Source organism: Drosophila bipectinata, chromosome 2L, assembly GCF_030179905.1.
Source record: "Drosophila bipectinata strain 14024-0381.07 chromosome 2L, DbipHiC1v2, whole genome shotgun sequence".
Taxonomy (NCBI): Eukaryota; Metazoa; Arthropoda; class Insecta; order Diptera; family Drosophilidae; genus Drosophila; species Drosophila bipectinata.
Window position 1 is genome coordinate 3082652 of NC_091736.1, and position 24444 is coordinate 3107095.

Consider the following 24444-nt stretch of genomic DNA (forward strand, 5'->3'; position numbering starts at 1 on the left):
TATCTTTCAACCCTTTGAAAGACAATCACTATTCCTCACAACTCTCCCAGACACACTCCAAAACTTTTAAAATTTATAAAATAATATTTAAATATTCTTAAAAATGTTGCCATATCGCAAGAGAAGAGTCTTGCTAGCTTTGGTTTTACTTTTAATGACATTTCTGATCTACAAGGCATTTGAATTCAATGATAATGATTTCATAAACCGACGAGGTAAGTCAGTATATAATACAAATTATGAATTTTTCATAAAATCAAACCATAAACAGCACAACTCCAAGATTGGGGAGATAATAAATCCAGAAAAACAAGAGATTACCTGGATCCGGATAAGAAAACAGCCTTGATAATTCCAAAAGGATTCTGCCAGGAAAAGGCCTTTCTTATAATAGCTGTTGCCTCCAAGTTGGAGAACTTTAAACAGCGCTCTATTATCCGCAACACATGGGGCAATACTACCGATTTTAATTATCCAACTTTTGTCAAGTTCCATGGATATTCAGTGGAAAACTATCTGCCACCTTTGGCCGAACATATGAACCTCTTTAAGGACTATTTAGAGGGCAGAGGTGAGCTAATGAGGCTCAAAGTGCAATTAATTTTCGTTGTGGGTCGAAGTCAGGACAAAAATAGCACATTATTTATAAAGAAAGAAGCCGAAATGCACAACGATATCATTCAGGAGGACTTTATGGATAGCTATCAGAATCTCACAATAAAGTCAGTGATGATCCTAAAACATATAGCCACAAGTTGTACCAACAACTCGGCTTTCTTTTTAAAATGCGATGACGATTCTTTTGTGAATATTCCCAATCTTCTGCACTATTTACTGGGAGGCACCATACCCCTCTATCAGGATACTTTGGAATATTATGATCACGTTTCCTATACACCCATGGATCGGCTTATTGAAACCCAGAATCTGATAATGGGGCACAGATTCTGCATGGTCCTGCCATCCAGAGATGTCTCTGACAAATCATACATGCCATCCTCTATATATCCTTTTGACGTATATCCCGTCTATATATCCGGATCGGGTTATCTGCTTTCTATGGACGTAGTGCCAAAGCTATATGGTATTGCTTTGAATATGACTTTTGTGCCCTTGGAGGATATCTTTATAACCGGAATCTGTGCCGAAATAGCCGGAATCCAGAGACGCCATCATCCACTTTTTAGGTTTTATTCCTCGGAGGGAGTGTGCAGCCTAAAGGGCAGCATCGTAACCCACCGGGTGGAGAACTGGGAGCTGGCTTGGAGCATGCTAGTTTTAGACTCGAACATTACATGCCAGGCTATTCCACTTCAACAAATAAATTGGCCACCAAAATGGGCCAAAGACAAGTGTAACTTAAACATATTCACCCAAAAGTTGTATTACTTTATGAAATATTTTAAATTACAATAGAAAATTAAAAATGAATATTTAATTTTAAATTAGCCGCCAATATTAGTTGTGTTTTTCTTCAAAAATTACATTCTGGCGTATTTGTTAGTTACAAAAACTGCCACCAAATGGCCAAGTGGCGCCACTCAGATGTAAAATCATGTAAGATGTAAAATAGTGTTGGCATCCTAAAGTAAAAAAGGCGATAAAAAGCCACGTAGAAAAAATATAACGTCCAATAATTTCAAACTATTGAAAAATTGTTGTAAAACAATTATACTTTCAATATAAACTATTAAAGAATGCTTAACTATGTTTTTTAAAAACTCATACATATCATAAGTCTTTTAAACTTTAATATATAACACCACTACCAAATAAATGTAATAAAAGACCCATTTATTTTTTATAATTCATTGTTTATTCAGTTGTTATTTTGCTTAATAAGTGTAATTATGCAAATATTGCTGGATTCTTTCGTTTATCAAATAATCAAATCACTTGAACTTGTTTTATTTACCAATTTGATCGATATACTGGGCGTCGTTTTGGAAAACGAGAACGTATTTAACGCATTTGTATAATAATGACATAAAGTATAGTACAATTTAATTACAATTACAACTAAATAACCATAAAAATAAATTATTTCTAAGAGAACTTATAGTTAGGAGTTGAGTGCCCATTGCTCTTTTGTTACATTTTTGTATATAATTTATAATTTGCTTTAGGAAATTCGTGTCTAAATTGATACTAGCGTGACTTTAATTGTTTTTTCTTTCATTTGTTTCATAATATTGCACAATTTTTGGTTTGCCAAACATTTTATCTAATTTTTATGTATTTTTGTTTTTTTTTTTTTTGTATAATTGCATCATCTAATCGTTTTCGAGCTTTTTTTCTGAATTTCTGACTGATACGTTTTGGGTTGTGAGTTATGTTTCAGTAAAGACGCTAAATCACTGGGTTTTCCATCTATATATGCACTTTTTAAGCTGGATTACAAAAAATTGCTTGTTTGCCTAAACAATTTACATCAAAAAGCCAAGTAAACGATCCACAATACGCAGCCCTATATAGACTAAGTTTTCAGTTTTATTGGTTTTGCTTAAAATCTATGCCTAAATGTAATTCTGATATTCGACTGGTTTTCGTACCGTTTTACGCTCTACACAAAATTCGCCAATTACTAAAATTATGCATTTCATATTGTATATTCAGTTAATATTTATATTTATTTATTTATATATATATATATATTTATTAATAACTATTGCTCAGTTAAGTGTGTTTGCGTGTTCAGCAATAAAATGTGCCAGCAATCGAGTTCCCACAAAATGCACCCAATAGACCTACTGCCACTCTCCGTTCTGGCCACTTTCCTTTCGGCTCTTTTCCAATTTTCTTAACCTTTTTTCTTTTTGCTCGCTCAACACGACGATATCACAACAAAATGTACCAAGTAGAAGAATTAGTTATCATTATCAGATAGATCAGCTTAACACTAGGACCGCGTTCACGTGAACGGGGGCGGCATCACCATGGGATCGAAGCTCTGCTGGATACTGGAGAAGTTGCTAAAGTCCTCAATACGTCGATAGCCCCACAGATCCATGGCATCCACGCAGACGTCTTGGATTTGCTTAATCTGTTCGTGGGAAATAATTAAAAATTAAATTGAAATTTTCATTTCTGGAGGATTGTAGTGTGGTACCTCGTCTGGTTTTAGATCCCGAATCCAATGGAATGGCGCTGATCTGGAATCCCGATATGTGGAACTGACGCCGCCAATGTTTTCCTTGGTGTGTGTATCCAGAAACTCCTCGACAGCTGGGTCAAATGGCAAGCCATAGAACAGTAATATGTCCTGGGTCATCTCACTGGGATTGAGCGACAAGTCCTCATAGCGAAGGGTCCTGAAATAACAAGATTATTATTATTAAATAAAAGTAAGTTTTTAAGTAAAAACCCACCTAAAACGTGTTGGATACTTGTCCAGCATCTCCTTGGCTGTTTTGTAGTCATCCTCCAGATCCTGGCACACCAGTCGCGGATCCTCGCAGTCCTCATTGCCGGCACACCAGACCCGATGCCGTCTCGACTGCATTGTGCCACGTGGATCCCGCACCAGAAGCACAATCCGCACGCTGGAGAGAAACGGGTGAGATGGAGGAGGAAAAACTTGTTAGAATAGCCAGCTAGATATAATCATATACATATGTGTTGAGTGAGCTATAATTGCTGGCGTAATAGTTGCGCACAGAGCCGTGAAGTTCACATTGCCGTAACAATGGGGAGGTGGTAGGGTGATGGAGGTAATCCACCTAGAATTGGCTTTCAATTAAATTGGATTAAAATTTCTATAATAAAGCATAATTAGCATTTTCATGGAACAGCACGAAGAGTTGGATATCAGTTGGATATCAAGCTGTATTTCAATAGCAGCATTCAAACACGAAAATTGTTTTTAATTACAAAACTTAATTGTATACCTAAACAGCTTTGTTGGGAGTTTATTTCACGAAAAAGTTGTTTCAAGTAGAAAAAAAATCAAATAGCTTATAGAAGGGCTGGAAAATGCTAACCGCAAAAATTAAATGGTTTTTAGTCTCATCCCTGAGTTCTGGCCAACTTTCATTGTTTGTGAATGTCCCCGTATTTGTTGGGAAATGAAACCACATTTAAATTAAAATTTATTTCGTTTACTTTTATCATTTGTAAAATCCCCTTCTAAAATCCAGGTTTTCCTATATAGACTCTTCATTATGCCCATATCTTGGCCATTTTAAATTCTATTCACAAGCGGAGTTCTTAAAAAGATTCCATACCTACTATCCATATTTTTCACACTTTTCCAAATATGACTGCCCAAATTCTTCATATCTTTGCCAATTTTCTCCAGAATCTTTAACGAAATACCTTACAATTTTTCTTATTCAATAATTCATTGATAAGTTATCCATTTAAAATTATTTAAATGTTATCAAACACCACATTCAAATTAAATGGATTTTAGCCTCATCCTTGAGTCCTGGCCAACTTTCATTGTTTTTGATTGGGCCTCCATTTGTTGGAAAATGAAACCGAATTTCAATTTAAATTGCATTCGATTTGGTTTGCATTTGTCATTTGGTTTTGTGGACATCCTCTTGTGCCAACGTCAACACAAATCCAAAATACTGAGCATCAAAGACCATCATCATCAGCATCAGGCATCAGAGGCAACCACAAACTGTGGCATAACCGAAAACACCCACATCCATCCCACTGCCACCCACCGCACCACAATGCTAATGAGTTTGTGGCGGATTGGGAACAATGTAAACATCTATAAATTCAAAACTACAGTGTGGACTTGTAATCAGCTTATTGATAAAGCTATTTTAAATATTAAACTTTATAAAATATATGTGTAGAAGAAACTCCCAAACTATGGTATGCAATACAGCCAAAATGGACAACAGCTGCCACCGAAATAACATTGACTTTGGCAGTTCTCCACTCAGTTACTGTTCCAGCCACAAAGTGTGGGTTAAAATGGTGGCAACAGCGACAGCTGCAAAAATAAAAATACCACAAACTTTTCCAAAAGCCACAACCCGCAAAATAGTGAAAAAAGATAGTCGATACTTTTACAAATTTAAAGATTTAAGTCTTTATATGAAAATGGAAAAATACCAATCCTTTATTAGCCATGGGTTGTCTATAATTTTTTCTAATATGACAGGTCTTTATATTGCTCTTTCTATAGAGAATAAATATTTCCCATCATTTGCATTCCTTGGTATTGAATTTTATTTATAAACAAATAGAGAAGCCCCCACGCTGGGCACTCACTCATCGGTCTCATAAAAGTATGGCACGTTTCAATATTACAAACTAGAGATACTTTCAAGCATAATATGGTTGATATATATATATTTAAGTATGTGAGACCTGCTAATCGAAATTGTATAATTTCGTACGAGCTGACACCATAAATTACATAATTTAAATTTCTTTTTAATTGTGTGTGCTTTTCAAGTTGGAATAATTTATGATGAAGTGCACTTATGGATGGACCAAATAGCAATAAAAAAAATCACAGATACAAAACGAATCTGTTGAAGGCCAACCATGAATTTCACTTTCGATTTGCTGAGTAATTTGAGCTGTTTTCTTTGCTGTACTTGTATTTTGTAATTGTGCGCAAAAAAAAAAGAGACACTTGTAGCTAAAAATATGCATAAAAACTTTTTGCACAAGTCCCAAGTGAAAAATGTCGAAATAAGTGGCTTGTCGAAGAATTCTCAAGTGGATTTCAAACTGGTGGTGCTTTAATTTGAAAAATATGGGTAAAGATTTCCTCCAAATACCGAGACAGACAGCTGTTATGGAAATTATTTTTTTTTTTATTTGAATGTAGGCACTTGTAGTTCATGACGGCGTTTAATTTAATTTTAATGGCGCAAAATGAGTGGCTATTAAATGCATTTAACCCTGAAATCATCAACACTTTTCTGCAAAAAAAAACACCTCAAATAAATTCAGAAGCCACCTAAATTTTCAAGCATTCTTCACATAACTTTTGACCCACTGACAGACGCTTTTGGCAACTGGTTGGCCCCAAACAGACACACAAAACTAAAAGCTTCTAAGCATCTCCACTATTATTTCTGACTCACAATCGGCCTTTTTACATTTTTGTAGTTTTTTAGACATTTTTTGTTATTTTTATTTCAATGGAGGACTGCGGCAGTAGTGCGGCATTCTGACACACATTTCAAAAGATCAAAAGGCGAAAATTTGCAAAAAATAAAAAGAAATATATGCGAAAATATCTTTTAGAAAAACCCAATCGATGGAGACCAATAGAAATGTTTGTTTTCAATGTGGAACATCCACTACTAGATCTTCACAGTTCAGGGTTCACAGTTAGGCGACCTAACTAAGCTCTTTTGTTGACCGATTCGGGGTCAAACCTCACACGATTAATCAATATAATGGGGTCTGGTTCCCCTTATTGGGTTCTCTATGGCCCAATGCCGATGCCCCCAACAATTTACATAACTTTTCTTTGGTCTGTGGTCTCTGGTCTCTGGTCAGAGTCGAAACAAAAGTAAAAGTTGCTCACGTGTTGCTTGAGGCCTTGAACCCCAAAAAGCTGGTCGGAGGAGTGAACTTTTCATAGCCGCTTGAATCATTAGTCACCCTGATTTCTTCCATATCCATCCGAAAGCTACCAAAATGGCCTGACCCATTAAACGAGCGACTCTTTTTTTTTTCTAATCATTTTTTGGTTTAGTGTCTGTCTGTCTGACTGAATGTCTGTCCCACTTATGGCATGGCCAAGTATAATTCGAGGGGCCTGGGTCTCTCATGCGTGTGCAGATGTCTAGCTTTATAAACGTATACTCACACTAAGTACTGGGTAATTATTTTTTAGAGGTTCCTCAGCTCAGGCCTGACATAAGCTGATAATGTTGATTAATGGCTCCTGGGAAAGTCGAGATTAAAATTGGAAAATGGAAAAAAGACTTTCTTTCTGGTGATCAAATAGAAACGATCATGGGTCTTCCCAATTTTCACCTCAAGTATCTCTATAAAGTATTATTCTCTTAAAAAAACCGCCTTTTTCTTGTTTAAATTCATTATTTTTCCTTGAATTCTACATAATTTGTATGCAGTAAAAATTGCTTTTAAGAATTTTTCGCGCGGCAGGTGGAAATTACAGCCCTGTCGGGCACATAGCTGAAAAAAGAAAAATATTACGCATACGCTTCGTTGGCCAAAAGCGCGCATGAGTGTGTGTGTGTGGACTTGTTTATTTATAAAAATATGCATAATTGTCGCGTGCGGGTTAAAAAACGCTAAAGAGAGAAGGAAAACAGAGAAGGAGATGGAATTAAAATAGCAAAAAAATTGCGAAAAAAAAAATATAAGTATAAAGTAAAAACAGGAAAAGCAGAACAGAAGACCGAAATAAATTTATTTCACTGCCAGGGCTCTGAAATAAAAACTCCAAGGGAGGGAGAGTAGAGTCTCTGGCTGTAATTTAATTATATTAACAATTTAAGCCAGACAATCCCAAAAAAAACGAGGACAAAATGAATCCCTACAGCAGTGCAGTAAGCCGCATAAATCCCACAAACACAAGCGAATAATATAGGAAACTATATAGCAGAAGCCACAACAAAAATGGCTCGAAATGTTGTGACGTTTTTCGGGGAAAATGGTAGAATAAAAAAAAAATTACATTTATCGATTCAACAATTGCCCAACAAACGCAAAATACAAGCACGAGAGTGCTCTGAATAGAACTCCATCCTATACCCAGTACTTGGCCCATATATCAAGCCAAAGCTAGTGCCTACTTTCAAAAATATATATGCATATAGCAGCCCTCGGGCCACTCCCACTAGCCAAAACCACCCAATTCTTGTGTTGCAACACAAACTACAGAAACTACAGAAAATAAAAGTGGAAAACATGCAACCACTAGTGGAGGACACAAAATGAAGTTAACTGGGGAAAATGCGTTCCTAAAATAATACCATTTAGCAGTTACCAGTGAAAGGGAAAAACAAGACAGTAAAGTAAAGTGAACTGATTTCGGAATGCAACCGACCACCCTCTCTGCGGAATTGTAATAATTTTAATTACATGTGACATGCGAGAGCAAAAGGCAAACCCCAAACAGGCAATTAGGACATGTTGAGGTTTCTGTAACTCACAAAATGCATTAAAAGTCTGCAGATGAGGGGGTTTTATGGCTATATTTGGGTCTTGGTGAGAGGTCTAGGTGCTATAACTTATAACTTCTTAAAGTGCATCTAAAATTCGCATACTTTAGCCTATAACTGAACTTTCGCAGAATCAGGTCAAGGGTTGCTTTCCCATTTAGAAATAAAAACAAAAATCTTACCAACTTGAAAGCTTTTAATGCTCGCACAGAAGTAGAAAACTTGGATAGTTTGCTATGAAAGTAGAAACTCGTCTAAAAATGATTCCTCAAAGTCGTTTACAAAATGTCCCCATTGTGGCAGAGTTATTAGCTTTATTATCCATTAACTACCGATTTGATCGCTCCGATAAAGAGCTTTTCCATCAAAGCCTCGTCATTAGAGATAATAAAACCATTTAACCATAGAAACGAGACCTTGAACTTGACACACACGAACTGCCATACAAAGTCAAAAGACCCCCAACCTATCCCCCGAGTCACGATTATTGCGTGACTAACAAATAGAATCGAATTCAATCGAAATCCAAAGGATAATATGTCGAAAGATCTACGAAACTGGGTCACAACCCAAGTGCCGATCGGCCACCCAAAATGCGAAATAATATCATGGTAAAGTACCAGCAAAAAAAGCGAAAAAACAAGAAAGGAAAGCTAACTTCGGGCGGAGCCGAAGTTTATATACCCTTGCAGTTAAAACCGGATATATATCGCAAACATCGGATATAGTTGGCCGATCCTTATGAGAATATGATAATATTTCCCAATTTATTATAATACAAAAACGAAACCTAAAATTGTCCCAAACTTCTATCTTCAAAAACACAAAAGTTGGGTCATTTCCGATCGTTCAGTTATATAGCAGCTATAGGATATAGTCGGCCGATCCTAATGAAATTTGGTAGGTTGGATCATCTGGCCAAAAATATAATCTGTATTAAGTTTCAGCTTTCTATCTTCAAAAACACGAAAGTTGGGTCATTTCCGATCGTTCAGTTATATGGCAGCTATAAGATATAGTCGGCCGATCCTTATGAAATTTGGCATGTCGTAATGGTTTGCCAAAAATAGCTCTCTTGTCAAATTTGAATTCTCTAACTCTAAAAACACCAAAGTTATACCATTTCCGATCAATCAGTTATATGGCAGCTATAGGATATAGTCGGCCGATCCGGGCCGTTCCGACTTATATACTGCGTGCAAAGGAAAGAAGGGTGTGTGCAAAGTTTCAAGACGATAGCTTCAAAACTGAGAGACTAGTTCGCGTAGAAACGGACAGACAGACAGACGGACAGACAGACGGACAGACGGACAGACGGACAGACGGACAGACGGACAGACGGACATGCTCATATCAACTCAGGAGGTGATCCTGATCAAGAATATATATACTTTATAGGGTCGGAGATGTCTCCTTCACTGCGTTGCACACTTTTGGACAAAATTATAATACCCTCTGCAAGGGTATAAAAAGGCAAAATTGTTTTGGCAAATGCAAACAACAGCAAATGTCAATCAAAGTCAACTGGGATGCGACTTGGCCAAGTCGAGTGGCAAAAGAGAAAGGCACACCGAGTCTCACACACAGTTGGCATCAGAAAAATAGAAAAACGGAGTGAGGGGTTTTTGGGGTTTGGGGGCACAAAGAGAATGACTTTCGATGGGGATGCCCAGAGTGGGCGGCCGAGGGCGTTACAGGGGAAGATCTGAAGAACAACTATCTGCAATGGGGTTCCCCTCCTCTTTGGGAGGCAACTGACAATGCCAAAGGAGCCGAGGTGCAGGAGTCTCTTGGAAACTTCATTAATAACAAACTAAGAGACGCCTCCAATGGATATGCCATGGATATGAGTATGATATATGCACGTCCTATATAGTCGCAGATATGACAGGGAGTTATAGGAAAATATTTGGGAAAAAGACAAAAATGGGTTTCAAAGAGAATATTTCTTTAAAAGTTGCATTGTAGGTTTATGGTCCATAGTTTGAAGAATCCTTTAAGATATAATACTTCTGCTTTGGTTAACCCACTTTAGTAGCTATTATCATAACCCATACTATATCCAATTTGTTGAGATAGAACTCAATTATTTTTGATTACCTTTACAACCACTGTGCACTCTTCTAACCTTTCATTGTCATCAGAGCCTTATCTAGTACCCACTCTGTTATTTTTCTGACCTGGTGGCAGGAGTATGAAATTTATTGGGTTCATGCATTTGACATGAAGCCTTCAGGGGCGATGCTTATAAGAGGAGCGTGTGTGTATACATTTTCCAGAATAATGCCGACGACAATGCTGGTTTTTTGGGGGAATGGAGGATAATAAATGCTAGGCCATTTGCTTGATATGCCTAATGACAAAATTGAAGCCAAAATAGAAAAGATATTCTGATTTATTATGACCTTTTCTTACCAACACTAATCACAGGGGTATGTTCGCTAGTCATTTCGTTCGATTATCAAACTAATTGCCAGAAATTTGTGCAATTACAGAGTGCCAGACCCATCCCCAGTACTGGAATGAACAATGTCCTTTAATGGGACTACCATTCGGCCACCCCTTGCAGTTGATTGACTTCTGATCTAATTGAATTTCGCACGCCTGGGAAACAGGTCCTGGACGAAAATCAATAAGGGGACTCTAAAATCTTGATTGGAATTTATGTGAGGCACTTGAAACTTTTAATTAAAATGGGGGGCAAGGACACAAAGCTGTGCTGTGGGCTGTGGGACGAAACTTGTGGGGAAATGAAATGAATCGAAATGATTTATGCAGGCCCAATGGAGAGGAATTGCATTCTCTGAGAAATTTCCTTACGAAAGATGAAAGTAGAAGATTTTGACAAAATTATTGCTTAAATAATGGTTAAAGTTCCTGTTAAAATTAGGCCAAGATTGCAATCTATCTTGGTCTAAAACCTGGTAGGCATTTTAAGAACAAAATAGTTTTAATTTCTTCTCTGATAGTCCAACCTCTTGCAGCTCCTGATTATCATAAACTGCAGTCGGCTTACGTTTATTGATTAAAAGTTCCCTGTTCTGTGATGGCCAGGCAACTTGCTCAGAATTTATTCACCCAGCGGCTATTGAGCTTCCAGTTTCTTGCGAAAAACACTGTAGATTCGCTTGAATAACACGGATGAACTGGACCGACCCGCTCCTCGCCATCCTCCCCTGCCATCTATTGACTTTGGGCCATGGCTCTCAACAACGTCATCTAAAGTGAACGCTGAGCTGGTGAGCTGGTGAGCGCCTGAGCGTTGAACGTTGAGCTACTTAATGACTTATCGCCGTCATTATGCCTCGCTGGCTACGCGACTCGAAGTGACTTTTGGGCTGCAACTAAGAAAGCGTAAAGCAAAGTGAAAGAAGCTCAAGTGGCAGCCAAGATGCTGAGGCTGCAGGCCTTCAGCACTCCCATACACTATTAGGAGATGCTTTTGCTAAAAGAAAGAAAGAGTTGCAACTAGGGCGGATTCTGGTGGGTTGTGGACAGAGAGGCCTCGTTCTATATGACATATTCAAGAACTTAGTTTTGGCTGTACCCACATCTAGCCAGTGAGACCTTCCTTTCACTTTGCCCACGGCCTGAATGAAATTAAATGTAACCAGAGGAGTAACCAAACAAAAGGGAGAATAGAATGAAAATAGCACTATGAGTTATAAGTATTTTTATGGAAGATAAAGTGGGAAAATCTTAAGGAATATTTCTAGTTTAAGCTACTTAGTCAGCTTGTGCTACTTTTCTTTCAACAATTCCCCATTTTATTAATATAATTGATTACTTTTAGTAACATCACAGGACACAGGACCCAGACCCATAGTTCCACACCAGGGACTGCCCCTGTCATGGATCTCAACTGAAATTGCACAATTTTCTTGAACGTTCCTCCACAATTGCCGTCCCTTTCTGATTGTCATGTAAATGAGAATTTTTCCCCCCTTTCTTGGCTCTTAAAAAATTGCTCGACTTGCGACCAGGAAGTGGCAATATTCAGGATGGGCGGGACCATTTAAGGGCGTTGCCGCACCCAACATTTTGACACTTCATTTCATTTCAGTTAAGGTTTAGGTTCCGCCACGCCCCCGTTTTGCTTTAGTATCTTTTGATTTATTAATGAACTTGGCGTGCCAACTGCCGTATCTCGAGAAACTGTGTATCACACAGATAAGAGATAGCTAGAGCAAACATTTAAGACACAGACAGTAATTGTTAACAGTGCAATTACTTGTCTGCATTTTGTAGGTACTTACGACAAATAAGCTTAGGGGATCATATAGATACCTTTCTGGATATTCATATACTTAGAGATTAGTACTTCTAGGTGATGCCATACCTGAAAATACAGAAAATAAAAGGAAAAAAGTTAATAATGCCTTGCATTGAAATGGCAATTACAATGAGCTTACAAAAGTACCGCCCACGGAAACGAATTAAAACCATCATAAATAAACAAGAGTCAAGGTCTGGCTAAAAATTTTCCCAAAATCAATGCCGAGCACGTTTGTGGGTACGGGGACTGGCACTGGCAGTGGCTCCTTTCCAGTCCAGATGCAGCTCTCCACGGCTGCCCACACAGAGACACCCAAGTGCATCTGCATCTGGGGCCAGGGGCCCAGACCAGGCGAATCCAGCTGGACTGGCTGGAAGGTGAAGGCGGAGGTCTGGATGGGAGTGAATGGGAGGAACGCCACGCTTGTTTATGGAGCACGAAAGGGTAACCCGTGTGGACGTTGCCATTATTCGGAGCAAGCGCGAGCGATAAATTGCAGGCGATCTGTGACAAATAGCCCCGACCACGTGAAAGGCGAACAGCCCAGGAGACCCAGGGACCGAGGGAAACCAGCATCATGAGGCAGCCACCAGCCAGCCAGCATCCGAAAGGGAGCTCCAGTCAAGGAATGCAGCTTCAATTGCTTTTGGGGGGCAGGGAAAGAAAAAAAACTAAAAACTGGATCGTAAAGTGAAGTTACTCAAATGAAATAGTTTACCCAGAGCAACATTTTTATACCCTTGCAGAGGGTATTATAATTTTGGTCAAAAGTGTGCAACGCAGTGAAGGAGACATCTCCGACCCTATAAAGTATATATATTCTTGATCAGGATCACCTCCTGAGTTGATATGAGCATGTCCGTCTGTCCGTCTGTCCGTCTGTCCGTCTGTCCGTCTGTCCGTCTGTCCGTCTGTCTGTCCGTCTGTCTGTTTCTACGCGAACTAGTCTCTCAGTTTTAAAGCTATCGTCTTGAAACTTTGCACACACCCTTCTTTCCTTTGCACGCAGTATATAAGTCGGAACGGCCCGGATCGGCCGACTATATCCTATAGCTGCCATATAACTGATTGATCGGAAATGGTATAACTTTGGTGTTTTTAGAGTTAGAGAGTTCAAATTTGACATGTGAGCTATTTTTGGCAAAACATTACGTCATGCCAAATTTCATAAGGATCGGCCGACTATATCCTATAGCTGCCATATAACTGAACGATCGGAAATGACCCAACTTTCGTGTTTTTGAAGATAGAAAGCTGGAACTTAGTACAGATTTAATTCTTGGTCAGTTGATCCAACCTACCAAATTTCATTAGGATCGGCCGACTATATCCCATAGCTGCCATATAACTGAACGATCGGAAATGGTATTTGGTAGAAATATCAACTTTCGTATTTTTGAAGATAGAAGTTTGGGACTTTTTTTAGATTTTGTATTGTAATAAATTGGATTATATATTCCTATTCCCATAAGGATCGGCCAACTATATCCGATGTTTGCGATATATATCCGGTTTTAACTGCAAGGGTATATAAACTTCGGCTCCGCCCGAAGTTAGCTTTCCTTTCTTGTTTAAGATGAACTTTAATCAAAAAAAATATTAATTAGTTGGTAAAATCATTCTATAAGATAAGGTTCAAGTTTTAGACTTTAAGAAGCTCTTCAAAGTAGAAATATATTTTTAAAGACAAAGTAATCTCTTTTTTTATTAACAATATAGATACAGAAACCGTCTCGTAATAGCTGAGTAAGCGCATCAAATCTGCACATCATAAAATCAATTTAAAGTATATTACTTTCGCATTTAAAAAAAGTGGAAAATTCTGGTGTAGAGTGGAAACTAATTTCGCGTTTATTACAGACGGCCAAATGTGAGGAAATTACATGGGATACGGATATAGGCAGTCATAGCCCGATGATTCCTGCCCGCCAGCTACATCCAAAGCTGATGCCCCACAGCCATAGATACAGATACAAAGCGTACTAGAGCGAATGCAGTTGGAAAACGTGGCTAACAATGCAATGCAGCGGCGTTGCAAGAGAAGAATGCCAGTGCGGCATCCACGGCGACGCCACACAAAAGGTGCCACGTAGAAAATTGCACAAGAATAGAACTAATTTAAACAACTTGCAGATACGCGCCACAAGGTTGCACTACAGCACCATCTCCTCCTCGTCTTAGTCAGCCTTTGGTAAAGGTAATAAAAATTATACAATAAAAAAAAAGTACATAGATATAATGCCCAGCCCCCAATCAAAATATCAATAGGAGATGCCGTTTGATGGCCTGTCTGCCGGCACTTTTCAATTGCATTGTGTTCATGTTTAGAGCCAGATTGTATCGGGATATTGACTGGAATGGCTAGTGCTATCCAGTCATTCAGTCATTCAGTCATCCAGTCAGTGCTTTGTTTCCTTTCCCCAACAGCGGTTGATGGACGTAGGCGATATGACAGACTTTTCATGTCCAACAACGAGAAGAGTTTAAGAGAAAAAATTAAAGACAACTATGGTTGAGTTACTTGACTATACGATAACCGGTACTCTTTTCTTTGAGACCAGCTACTAACTCACCAATAGGAGAGAGCAATAAAAGGTCTAAACCTCCTCCAAAAATAGCCCGATTATATGATAGATTACCGATTATAAAAAGTGTTATAAGTTGGATGTCACTCAAATAAAGATTATCATGTGCTATATCCAAGCTAGTTACACATTTTCCAGTTTGCCCAGAGCCTACTGAAAATATATTGACCCAGTATTGGCATTTGAACAAATATCTGAGAAAGAAAACAAGATGTTTAACGAGATTCAAGGTTGGCTTGGCACTCAGGTACGGCCAATATTTAAACAGCTATGCAAAGGGCTTAAAGTTAAACTCAAACTTAAGCTGACTTTATATAAGCATCAGTTTTATTTTATTTTATTTTTTATTTCCTCGAGAAAGAGAAACGAAAAAGAAACTTTCAATCCGTTCACTTTTTTGTTCGAACAACTCGTTATTCATGCAAATCCTTGACTTGGCGCCTTAATTAAACAAGGAGCCGAATGGATAACCACCTGGTGACACACTCAGGTACAACTGCCACGCCCCGGACACCCTCTCCCCCTACTATATATGCAAACAAATTACAAAAAAAAAAAAAAGAAAGAACGACAAAAGTCGCAGACAAGAGACAAAAAAAAAAAGGAAAAGTGAAGTGCGTAACTTTTTATGCGACCACAATACCATCCATACACCTGGAGAGGTCCCACCTGCCATTCTTCCCTCCTTCCTGGTCTTTTTTTTGTCCGAATACGTTGACACTGTTATTTGTCTTTGTTGCCTTTTCGCAGGTGAGGCCAGAATCCCCATCTGTTCGTCTCGGCTTCGGGTTGTTAAGCAAAAGTCACGTTGGGACCCCCAACCTCAAGGTTAAGTGGCAAAAAGCTTCAGCCGCAAACAAAACAAGTCCAAGTCGGGAGATAAGCCCAACAGAGTAACAGAGCAACAGTAGCATCGTATATATATTTTAAGAAAAATATATATAATCACAGGTATCTATTTACCACAAAAGATGGCAGTTATTTGTTAAAACGAACGAGATTAAAAATTACTCTGAATGCAAATTTTTTTTATGGTTTCTCAAGTGATTTGAAAAATATACATATTTTAAAGGTTAGAAGTAAGAAAATCCTAATAAAAATTATGCAAATTGAAAATTTAATGTCAGGGAAGCTAAGACAATTATTATTATTACCCATCAACTAAATAATATGAATAAAATACTAAAAGAACCTTCTTTCTGCCATTTTCTTGGCATTGCAACCGCCACATGTTGCCGACTCATTTCATGTTTTAATTGGCATTACTTTTCAAGAACCCTTTCACAAAAAAAAAACGCCCCACGATCCCCAAGAGACCCGACAGTAGAGACAGCCCCTGCCATGGACCATGGACCATCCCAAGATTGGTCTAGATTTTTCCCAATTACCTCGCACATTTCCCGCTGCCGCTTTTCACGCTGCGCTTCTGTCGGCTGCTCTTGCCATGATTTGTGGCCGTGGCTCGCTTTTAATTATTGCGATTATTGTGGCAACAATTTACAGTTCTCGAATGTTACTACTACTACTTGCCACAACGGGGCAACACGGAGTGCGGCAAACGGGCAGAAATAATTTAGAGCAGAATGAATTGTCTGGAGAGTGAGATAGGCTGCTGGCGAGAAATTGCAACTTGATAATTATAATGAGCCAATAATGACGGTGACTGCAACTGCGACGGCATCGGTCCCACAACCATGACAACCTTGTCTTCTCATATCCATTATAGTTTATCTATCGCTGATATTCGATACGAGCTGCAATCAGCGATCTAGAACCATTAAACGAGGTCAGTAGTAGCGGTTGTTCCCTCATAACACTAATCTTTATGCTTCCCATTTGAAAAATTTGTTTTCAAAAGCATTCCCCATCTTTGACAATTAGCTTCCATGTTGAGGTTTTCCTTTGAACAGTTCCGTCAATTTGTCTCGGGCTTTATCTTTCCAAATCGAACGAAACCCTTGCCCCCAAACAATAATTTTCAGATGCTGGGCCGGCACGTGCAAAACAAACACTTGAGAAGACCATGTCGGAAAAAATTGCAACATGGACTTTTGCTTAATAGAATCTGAACTCCAGAATGTGTCAGTGGCTGGCAGCATCCGCAGAAAAAAAGGCCAGCAGCCAGCAGTTCGAATAAAATGGAACAAGCAATGTTGGCCAAAAGCAAATGAAATGGAAAATTTCGCAGAAAAACAAAACTTGGTCGAACTTAAACAGCGCTCCCTACCTCTACAAATATACTTTACTCTTTGGAGGCTAAAGTTTTTCGATGGCTGCGTTTCTTTCTTTATTTTTAACTGTACCATAACTAGTAGTTGTAGAGTTAGACCAACAAGAAGGGTAAAGAAGGGTATATTAAATCCTTGAATGGGGTTATCCTCTATATGGTCTATAAGGTCCACAGTGGTAGCTGTATCTTCCCCAATTCTCATCCGATTCTCAAGCGGAGTACCCTAAACGATTTCTATATAGATTCTCCACCATTCTGCATCAAAATCCTGAGACGAAATATTTTTTCGATTTTTTGTCCATTTTTCCTGATGGGACCCCTGAAAATGCTGTTTTCCCCTATAGGGCCCACTGTGATGGCTATATCTTCCTCAATTCTTATCCGATTCTCAAGCGGAGTACCTTAAACGATTTCTATATCGATTCTCCACCATTCTGCATCAAAATCTTGACACAAAATATTTTTTCGATTTTTCGTCCATTTTTCCTGATGGGACCCCTGAAAATGCTGTTTTCCCCTATAGGGCCCACTGTGATGGCTATATCTTCCTCAATTCTTATCCGATTCTCAAGCGGAGTACCTTAAACGATTTCTATATCGATTCTCCACCATTCTGCATCAAAATCCTGACACAAAATATTTTTTCGATTTTTTGTCCATTTTTCCTGATGGGACCCCTGAAAATGCTGTTTTCCCCTATAGGGCCCACTGTGATGGCTATATCTTCCTCAATTCGTATCCGATTCTCAAGCGGAGTACCTTAAACGATTTCTATATCGATTCTCCACCATTCTGCATCAAAATCCTGACACAAAATATTTTTTAGATATTTTGTCCATTTTTCCTGATGGGATCCCTTGAAAATGCGTTTTTTCCCTATATGACCCACAGTGATGGCTGTATCTTCCCCATTTCTTCACTACGTTGCACACTTTTGACCAAAATAAGAATACCCTCTGCAAGGGTATAAAAAACTTAGAAAAAAATCAAAGAAAAGCGTTAGGAAAGTGACCCGACTTGCTGCAGTGGCAACGATTTTTCTGTTGTTGTTGCTGGTCTGCAACAAAAGGACGTGACTAGTGCGAATCCATGGGTCACAGCGGGAGGACGACGTTGCCAAAAAACCAGAGGAAGCTGGGAAGCAACTGCCACAAGGGGAAGGGTCGGATATAATGGGGGGCGTCTAGTGCATATTGTGCGCCACTGACACGTACTAACGAGCGCCGCTTGACAGCTCGCAGGAGCGTCGAATGCCCCGCCTGGAGATGCTTAAAACTTAATTTGAAGCAACAAAGACAAGGATCTCCGAGTGGCTGGAAGGGGGGAGGAGGGAGAATAGTGCTGGAAATGTTACTGCGTCATTATGCAATGCCATGTGGAAGCGACTTAGTTATGTAATGAGTAAGGGACAGGGCCCTCTGACAGGGCATGTCAGCGGAAGATTACCGGGAAGAACAAGTGAGAAAAAATGAGGCAAGTGTGAGGGTCTTACTACTGACCCATTTACTGGATGTACCCAAACACACTCCAGTACATACATGCAATCGGAAAAACCACAAACCACAATAATCGCCAGAGAATTAATCATAAACTTTGCAATAAATGAATGGAAAAGGCAATAAATATTTATGAGATTGTATCTCAGAAGCCTAGCCAGGTCCGGTGGCTTTATAATCATTATTCAAAGTTCTCACGTAATAGTTGCATAAAGAGATTTATTCTCTAGCCCTAAACTGGCTTTTACAAAGACTAAATACTATTTAATAATGGTCATGTATTTCTATTTAATAATCAAAAATTAATTTCAGATAATTGTGTTAAAATCTTAGCATATGTTGAGTGCCCCAAGTCACTTAGCTGGATTAATTTATGTATGAGTCGGCTGCTAATTCAGTTACTTGCTAGAAAAGGACCTTTGACCTTGCTCACACGTGCGATCGACAGATGTACTCCACTCCATCCCACATTCCAACTTATGGTTATGGGAATTAGTTGTTGTTGGAGCAGCACTTGCCCCCCGAACCCTGACCCATGGCTCCACCCACTTTGCGTGTTGCCAGATAAAAAGAAAGGGCAAAAGAAAAAAAAATGGGGAAAAACCCGAAACGCAAACCAAATGAAATATGTATGTGTTGGAGGAGTACGTTCCAGGCATGGAATTTAGGCAGTTCAAGTGGGTAACGGGTAACGCAAATGAATGTCCGTGTTGGCATAAAAAAAATCCAAAAAAAAATCCACAAAAAAAAAGAAGGAGAAACGGAAACGCTAAGCCCGCTAGGCCCCACAGAACGTGTGGCAAGGGCAAGACAACGTTTTTTTGTTTGGCCAGGAGCCAACAAGCCGAGCCACAATAAAGGCCACGACACCAGGACACCCGGGACACCCAGGAGGTGGTGGCAGAAGCCCCGAAGAGCCAGGCATTTTTATTCATCTTATAAAAAGCATATCACAAGCCGGCAGCGTTGACAAACCAAATTCCAAGGAAAGTGGAACCAAGGATGTTATGCCTTTGATTTTTCCACGCCGATATCTGTAAGAAGGAGGAAGCTGAAACAGGAAGCTGTAAGAAGTGAGAACCGAAAGCAGGTAACCATGTCACGGTCGGAGGTTAAATGTTGGCAATATGCTTAGCAAATCCGGCAACAAAATGGAAACCAGCTTTTAAAATCCCCAACACGAAAATCAATTTATCGCCAAAGTTTTCGCCTCCTTTCTTGGTCCTTTCTTGCGGCCTCCCTAAGGTCAAGGATTGTGTAAGCGGCTTGCTACACATCCCATTCTAAAGAAGATTAGGTTTAAATTTAAATTTTAAAATCTATGAAAAAAAGGACTTCAAATAAATGATTATTTTGTGTAATTAAAAAAATGTTAAAAATGCGGAAGAGCCAAAGAATTTGGGACCCGAGGGAGCTCTGACATGAAAAGCTTTTCCAATCCCAAAAACGAAGTTATTTCAGCCTACCCAGTTCCCCAGTTTCTGGGACGACCCCGTAGTCTCCCATTTCCTGGAGCTAAAGTTGCCATAGTACCGGATTTTATTCTATTTTTTCCTCTCTCTAGTATTTCTTTTGTCGTTTATTAATTTAACATGTGCTGGCCATTTGCTTTTTAATGAACAGGGCGACACAGTTTTGTGTCTTCTGGGGAGTGACGAGCAAAAGAATGAAAACAAAGTTATATAGAGAAGGTACTGAGAGAAAAAGTTTAGTGAATATATACCCTATAACATATCTTAAAATCATCGAAGAGTCTCAAACATATGTGTATCTTTTGCTTTAAGAATTTATGCATTTTTCAAGTCCTCTAATTTTCTCCCAATGTATCCACACTGTACTTGCATTTATGAACATATATATATATAGCTATGGATATATGCAAAAGTCGGTGGAAAAAAAATTAACAGCAAACATAAAGAGGAATGGGCATGAAAATATCTAGAGCCGTTACAACGGAAGTTTTCTAATGTATCTGCTAGTGCTTTTTGTTGCTGAAGCTATTGCTTCAGATGCTTTTGCTTTTGTTGTTCAACTTGAATGTTGAATGTTGATATTGTTGCTTGTAGTGCTGTTGTTGTTGTTATTATTGTTCTGTTTGATGTAAGCGGATACACAACGGGTGCAAAAACCTAGAGCAGCAACAATGGAAAACGAGCGCGGCATGACAATGTTTAAAAGTTTGCAATATACATTCGAGTTTGAGTTGGAGTTGGAGTTGGAGTTAAAAAGCAGATACTCCCCAGCTAGATGTAAAGAAAAAAATGAACCGGACCACACACCGGCATTAGACCGGGAAAAATTAAAAACAAAGCAGTCAGCAGAAGCCATCACACAGTGGTTGCTCCCATAGGCCAAAAATAAAAAAATTGATAACGACAAAAATAATCGAAAAGTAAACAAATCGCCTCTAAAATGTCCAAGCTTCTTCATGACAACCCAGATTTGTCTAAAAATCTAACTGGATTTTCTAAAAAATGATTTGAAGATGCTCATTTGTAAAGCGCGGCTGCGCGCATCACGAATATTTCACAACTATACCGCACTTTGAAGTGGTCAGATCATTATTTACGTGTTCAAATTCAAATTATTTGTAATGGATTTTGAAGTTGAAGGTATTTTCTATAAAATGAGATATAATTTGATATATTTATAATAATTATTGTTATTATTATATTACTAAGAACTAATGCATGTTTTTTTCCTATATTTTGAATGTATTTTTCATGTTTAGCTGAAGTTTTAGTAGTGATCCCACAAAATTCTACAATTCGTTTATATACCAATGTGTTTGTTGGTCTCCAAGGGTAACAAATGTGCAAAAATTTTTTGCCAAAATTTGCCTATGTGTCTAATATCGTAAAAATACTAACACCATCTTAACATGAAAGTTGGGTAATTTCCGTTTTTTCAGTTATATGGCAGCTATAGGATATAGTCGGCTGATCCTTATGAAATTTGGCATGTTGAATTATTTTCCCAAAAAGAGCATTCGTACCAAATCAGAATTCTCTAGCTTTAAAAACACCGAAGTTATATCATTTCCGATCAATCAGTTATATGGCAGCTATAAGATATAGTCGGCTGATCCTTATGAAATTTGGTAGGTCGTGTTATTTTGTCAAATATAGCATTCCTACAAAAATTGAACTCTCTAACTGTAAAAACACCCAAGTTATAGCATTTTCGATCAATCAGTTATATGGCAGCTATATGATATAGTTGCCCGATCTGACTGATTTTAATATATTATTTTAGAATAAAAATATAAATATTTTGTGCCAATTTTCCAGTCCCTACCTCAACTAGAAGTATTTTTGGCCGCTCTCTTCATACAAGCAGGACCACTGTGCATCAGCCTCAGAGGAAAGATAGATAGAGAAGATCTCACTACAATAACCCAGTTAAAAGCAAGTTAAATTGTGATTAACTGCCAAAGACAAGAGGCAGTCAGAAGTCGTCCAAAAGGCAAAAGCACACAATACTATGTATACTAGCAGCAGTGTGAACGGAATTTAATGAGCCCCCTTGTAGCCCCCAAAAGAGAAAGTCTCTCTCTCCTCCAGTTGCCCAGGGAAGGGAACTGCATCGAAGGTATATATATATACATACAACTGAAATGCGTGTCATGACTAGAAACAATTTATAATGCGGCCTGCACTTTTCTTGGCAACTCGTAGCCGCGTCTCGGAATCCACAAAACTGGGCCTCTGTCTCCTCCTTCTCCACCACCTCCACCACTTCGTCGCTTTTGTTTCCCTTCACTAATTCGGACCAACTCAGACCTAGACGCCACTCAATCATTAACAGTCATGGACGCAAATTGCTCAGCCATTCAAGCTCAGACCCAAGCCCCACTTCTAACCCTTACTTGGCATACTATACCACCTCTAGGCCCCCACCACTCTTTTGGGGAAAACTTTCGCGCATAAATTAGGCTAATATATCTTTCTACCCAAAAGGTAGAGCGGCAAAAATAGTGCAGTTCGGAGATTACAGTGTTTAGCAGCGAGGGAGGTCAGGATCTGTACCTTGTGCTAATGATAGCCACAAAGCTGTCAGTCCAGGTAGGAGGGGAGCACAATGGACGGAGGCGGTAGGTAGATACTACTCCCAGGTAGGTAGATAGAGCAGCTGGGATTTTGTGGTAATTTAGATTGGTGGCTCAATGCAGTGAAGGCTTCCAGGGGGAGCGGCCGTTAAAGCACTTTGTTGGGGTCTTAATGTGTCGACCAAAAGGCAAGAAATTTTGCCAGAATAAAGAGTTATCGAGGTCACAGATAAGTGTATTAAACCGATATAGTGTTGTTAGAAGGAAATCTTTATTATAATTGGAAAATCCGACAAAGCAGGCTTTGCTTTTCATTTTAAAAATATATGGAACCTCTGCCTGTTCAGACTTCTCATTCAATCTTATAAATTTCTCGAAGCAACATCAAGAGTGAGCAAGTAAGCTACAAAATATTATTTTCCATATATTTAATATTCAAAATTTTATATCTAAATATTTATTATATCCCCAGCTTTGCTTTTCATTTTAAAAAGATAACCTCTGCCTTTTTCATACTTCTTAATCAATTTTATAAATTTCTCGAAGCAACATCAAGTAAGCAAGTAAGCTACAAAGTTTTATTTTCCATATATAAATATCTAAATATCTAAATATTTATTTCCGTAAAACCCTCTAGATAGAGGATACAGTCATGTCTGATGTATTACAGCAGGAAGGCCAAATGATCCGCAGAGTACAAATCTTCCGTCGTTCAAGGAACCAAATTTTGGTGAAGATATCAGACCCAACATTAGAAGATCCTAATATAATATTATCTAATGATCCGTCCCCGACAACAAACACGCAAATAAGGAAGATGATCAAGGAAGAGATCCAAAAATTGTATAAGGAGGACAAGAAAGAAGAAAGCTTTTCTCATTTTCTCTGGATCGTTGCCTTTTTTTTCTTTTGTATCCTGTACATTATTTTACTGATCAAAGAGAATGTGACTAACGAAGCTTTCAATTACTTTTAGAATGCTTCGATGGCTACAATATTTTTTTTTGGTTAAATTTTAAAGAAAGATTGAATATGTAAAGATATAAATATGTAGAGAATTCATGTTAGTTTTGGCCTCTTAAGCGACGAAAGTAACCAATATCCTTACTAACCTCAGTACATTCATACTCAAAAGGATCATAAAGTATATATATATACAAACCATAAATCTTGCATATTAAAATAATTTCATTATAACGTTCCAAGACAAGCCTTTTTCATGGAAGCCTTAAAGGGAGTTGGGAATAGTCACCTGCCGGCTCTGGTTCGTCGTTGTCCTGGCACTGGCCTTATCCATAATCTAGGACCCTTGGCAGTACACACACACAGCTAGTGTGTACGGTGTACACACACATTCTTCAATTATTTCATTTCGTTTATGCCAAGGTAAGTAGAATATTGTCGAGTACTGCCAGCGGCCATAAATCGTTGAGCCAGTTGAGCAGCTCGTCCTGCCATCCTTGCCGTCCATCGCAGCCCGGACGGATGGTATGGAAGGAAGTACGGAAGGTCCTTTGGCATAACTGGAGAGAACGGAACAATTTGCCGGGAGGCAAACAAAAATGTTCTCTTATGCAATCGGAACACTTGACTCCGCTTCACTACATTCGACGCTTCGACTCCGGCCTCGAGTACAGTTCACTTACATGGTTCTGGACATGGTACGGGCCCAGGACACTAGGCCAAGACCCC

The 24444-nt window shown here is 38.8% G+C and overlaps 2 protein-coding genes and 2 long non-coding RNA genes across 6 annotated transcripts in view; 3 read left to right on the forward strand and 1 right to left on the reverse strand.

The window, feature by feature from the left end:
- Positions 1–10: 10 nt before the first annotated feature.
- LOC108124264 (beta-1,3-galactosyltransferase 1-like) lies at positions 11–1445 on the forward strand. Its single transcript, XM_017239872.3, has 2 exons — positions 11–215; positions 272–1445. Exons 1-2 carry the CDS (start codon positions 104–106, stop codon positions 1414–1416), a joined length of 1257 nt encoding a protein of 418 aa, XP_017095361.3. The 5' UTR covers positions 11–103; the 3' UTR covers positions 1417–1445.
- A 348-nt stretch (positions 1446–1793) lies between these two features.
- The window catches only part of LOC108124552 (carbohydrate sulfotransferase 4), a 31115-nt gene continuing 8464 nt past the window's right edge, over positions 1794–24444 (reverse strand). Inside the window, exons 2-4 of the mRNA XM_017240286.3 lie at positions 3369–3542; positions 3110–3311; positions 1794–3043 (exon numbers count right to left, since the gene is read on the reverse strand). Coding sequence (XP_017095775.2) covers positions 2912–3043; positions 3110–3311; positions 3369–3542 — 508 coding nt within the window. The 3' untranslated portion in view covers positions 1794–2911. The remainder of the gene's footprint in view (positions 3044–3109; positions 3312–3368; positions 3543–24444) is intronic.
- Positions 12687–14770, forward strand: LOC138925817 (uncharacterized). Of its 3 annotated transcripts, none has more exons than XR_011442042.1 (3): positions 12687–13083; positions 14254–14590; positions 14662–14766. It is a non-coding gene; the product is annotated as an uncharacterized lncRNA (long non-coding RNA). The 3 variants fall into 3 exon arrangements; XR_011442041.1 differs by lacking the exon at positions 12687–13083 and adding an exon at positions 14107–14179 and having other exon boundaries at positions 14662–14767; XR_011442040.1 differs by lacking the exon at positions 12687–13083 and having other exon boundaries at positions 14116–14475; positions 14527–14590; positions 14662–14770.
- Positions 23083–23949, forward strand: LOC138925793 (uncharacterized). Its single transcript, XR_011442004.1, has 3 exons — positions 23083–23150; positions 23225–23315; positions 23390–23949. It is a non-coding gene; the product is annotated as an uncharacterized lncRNA (long non-coding RNA).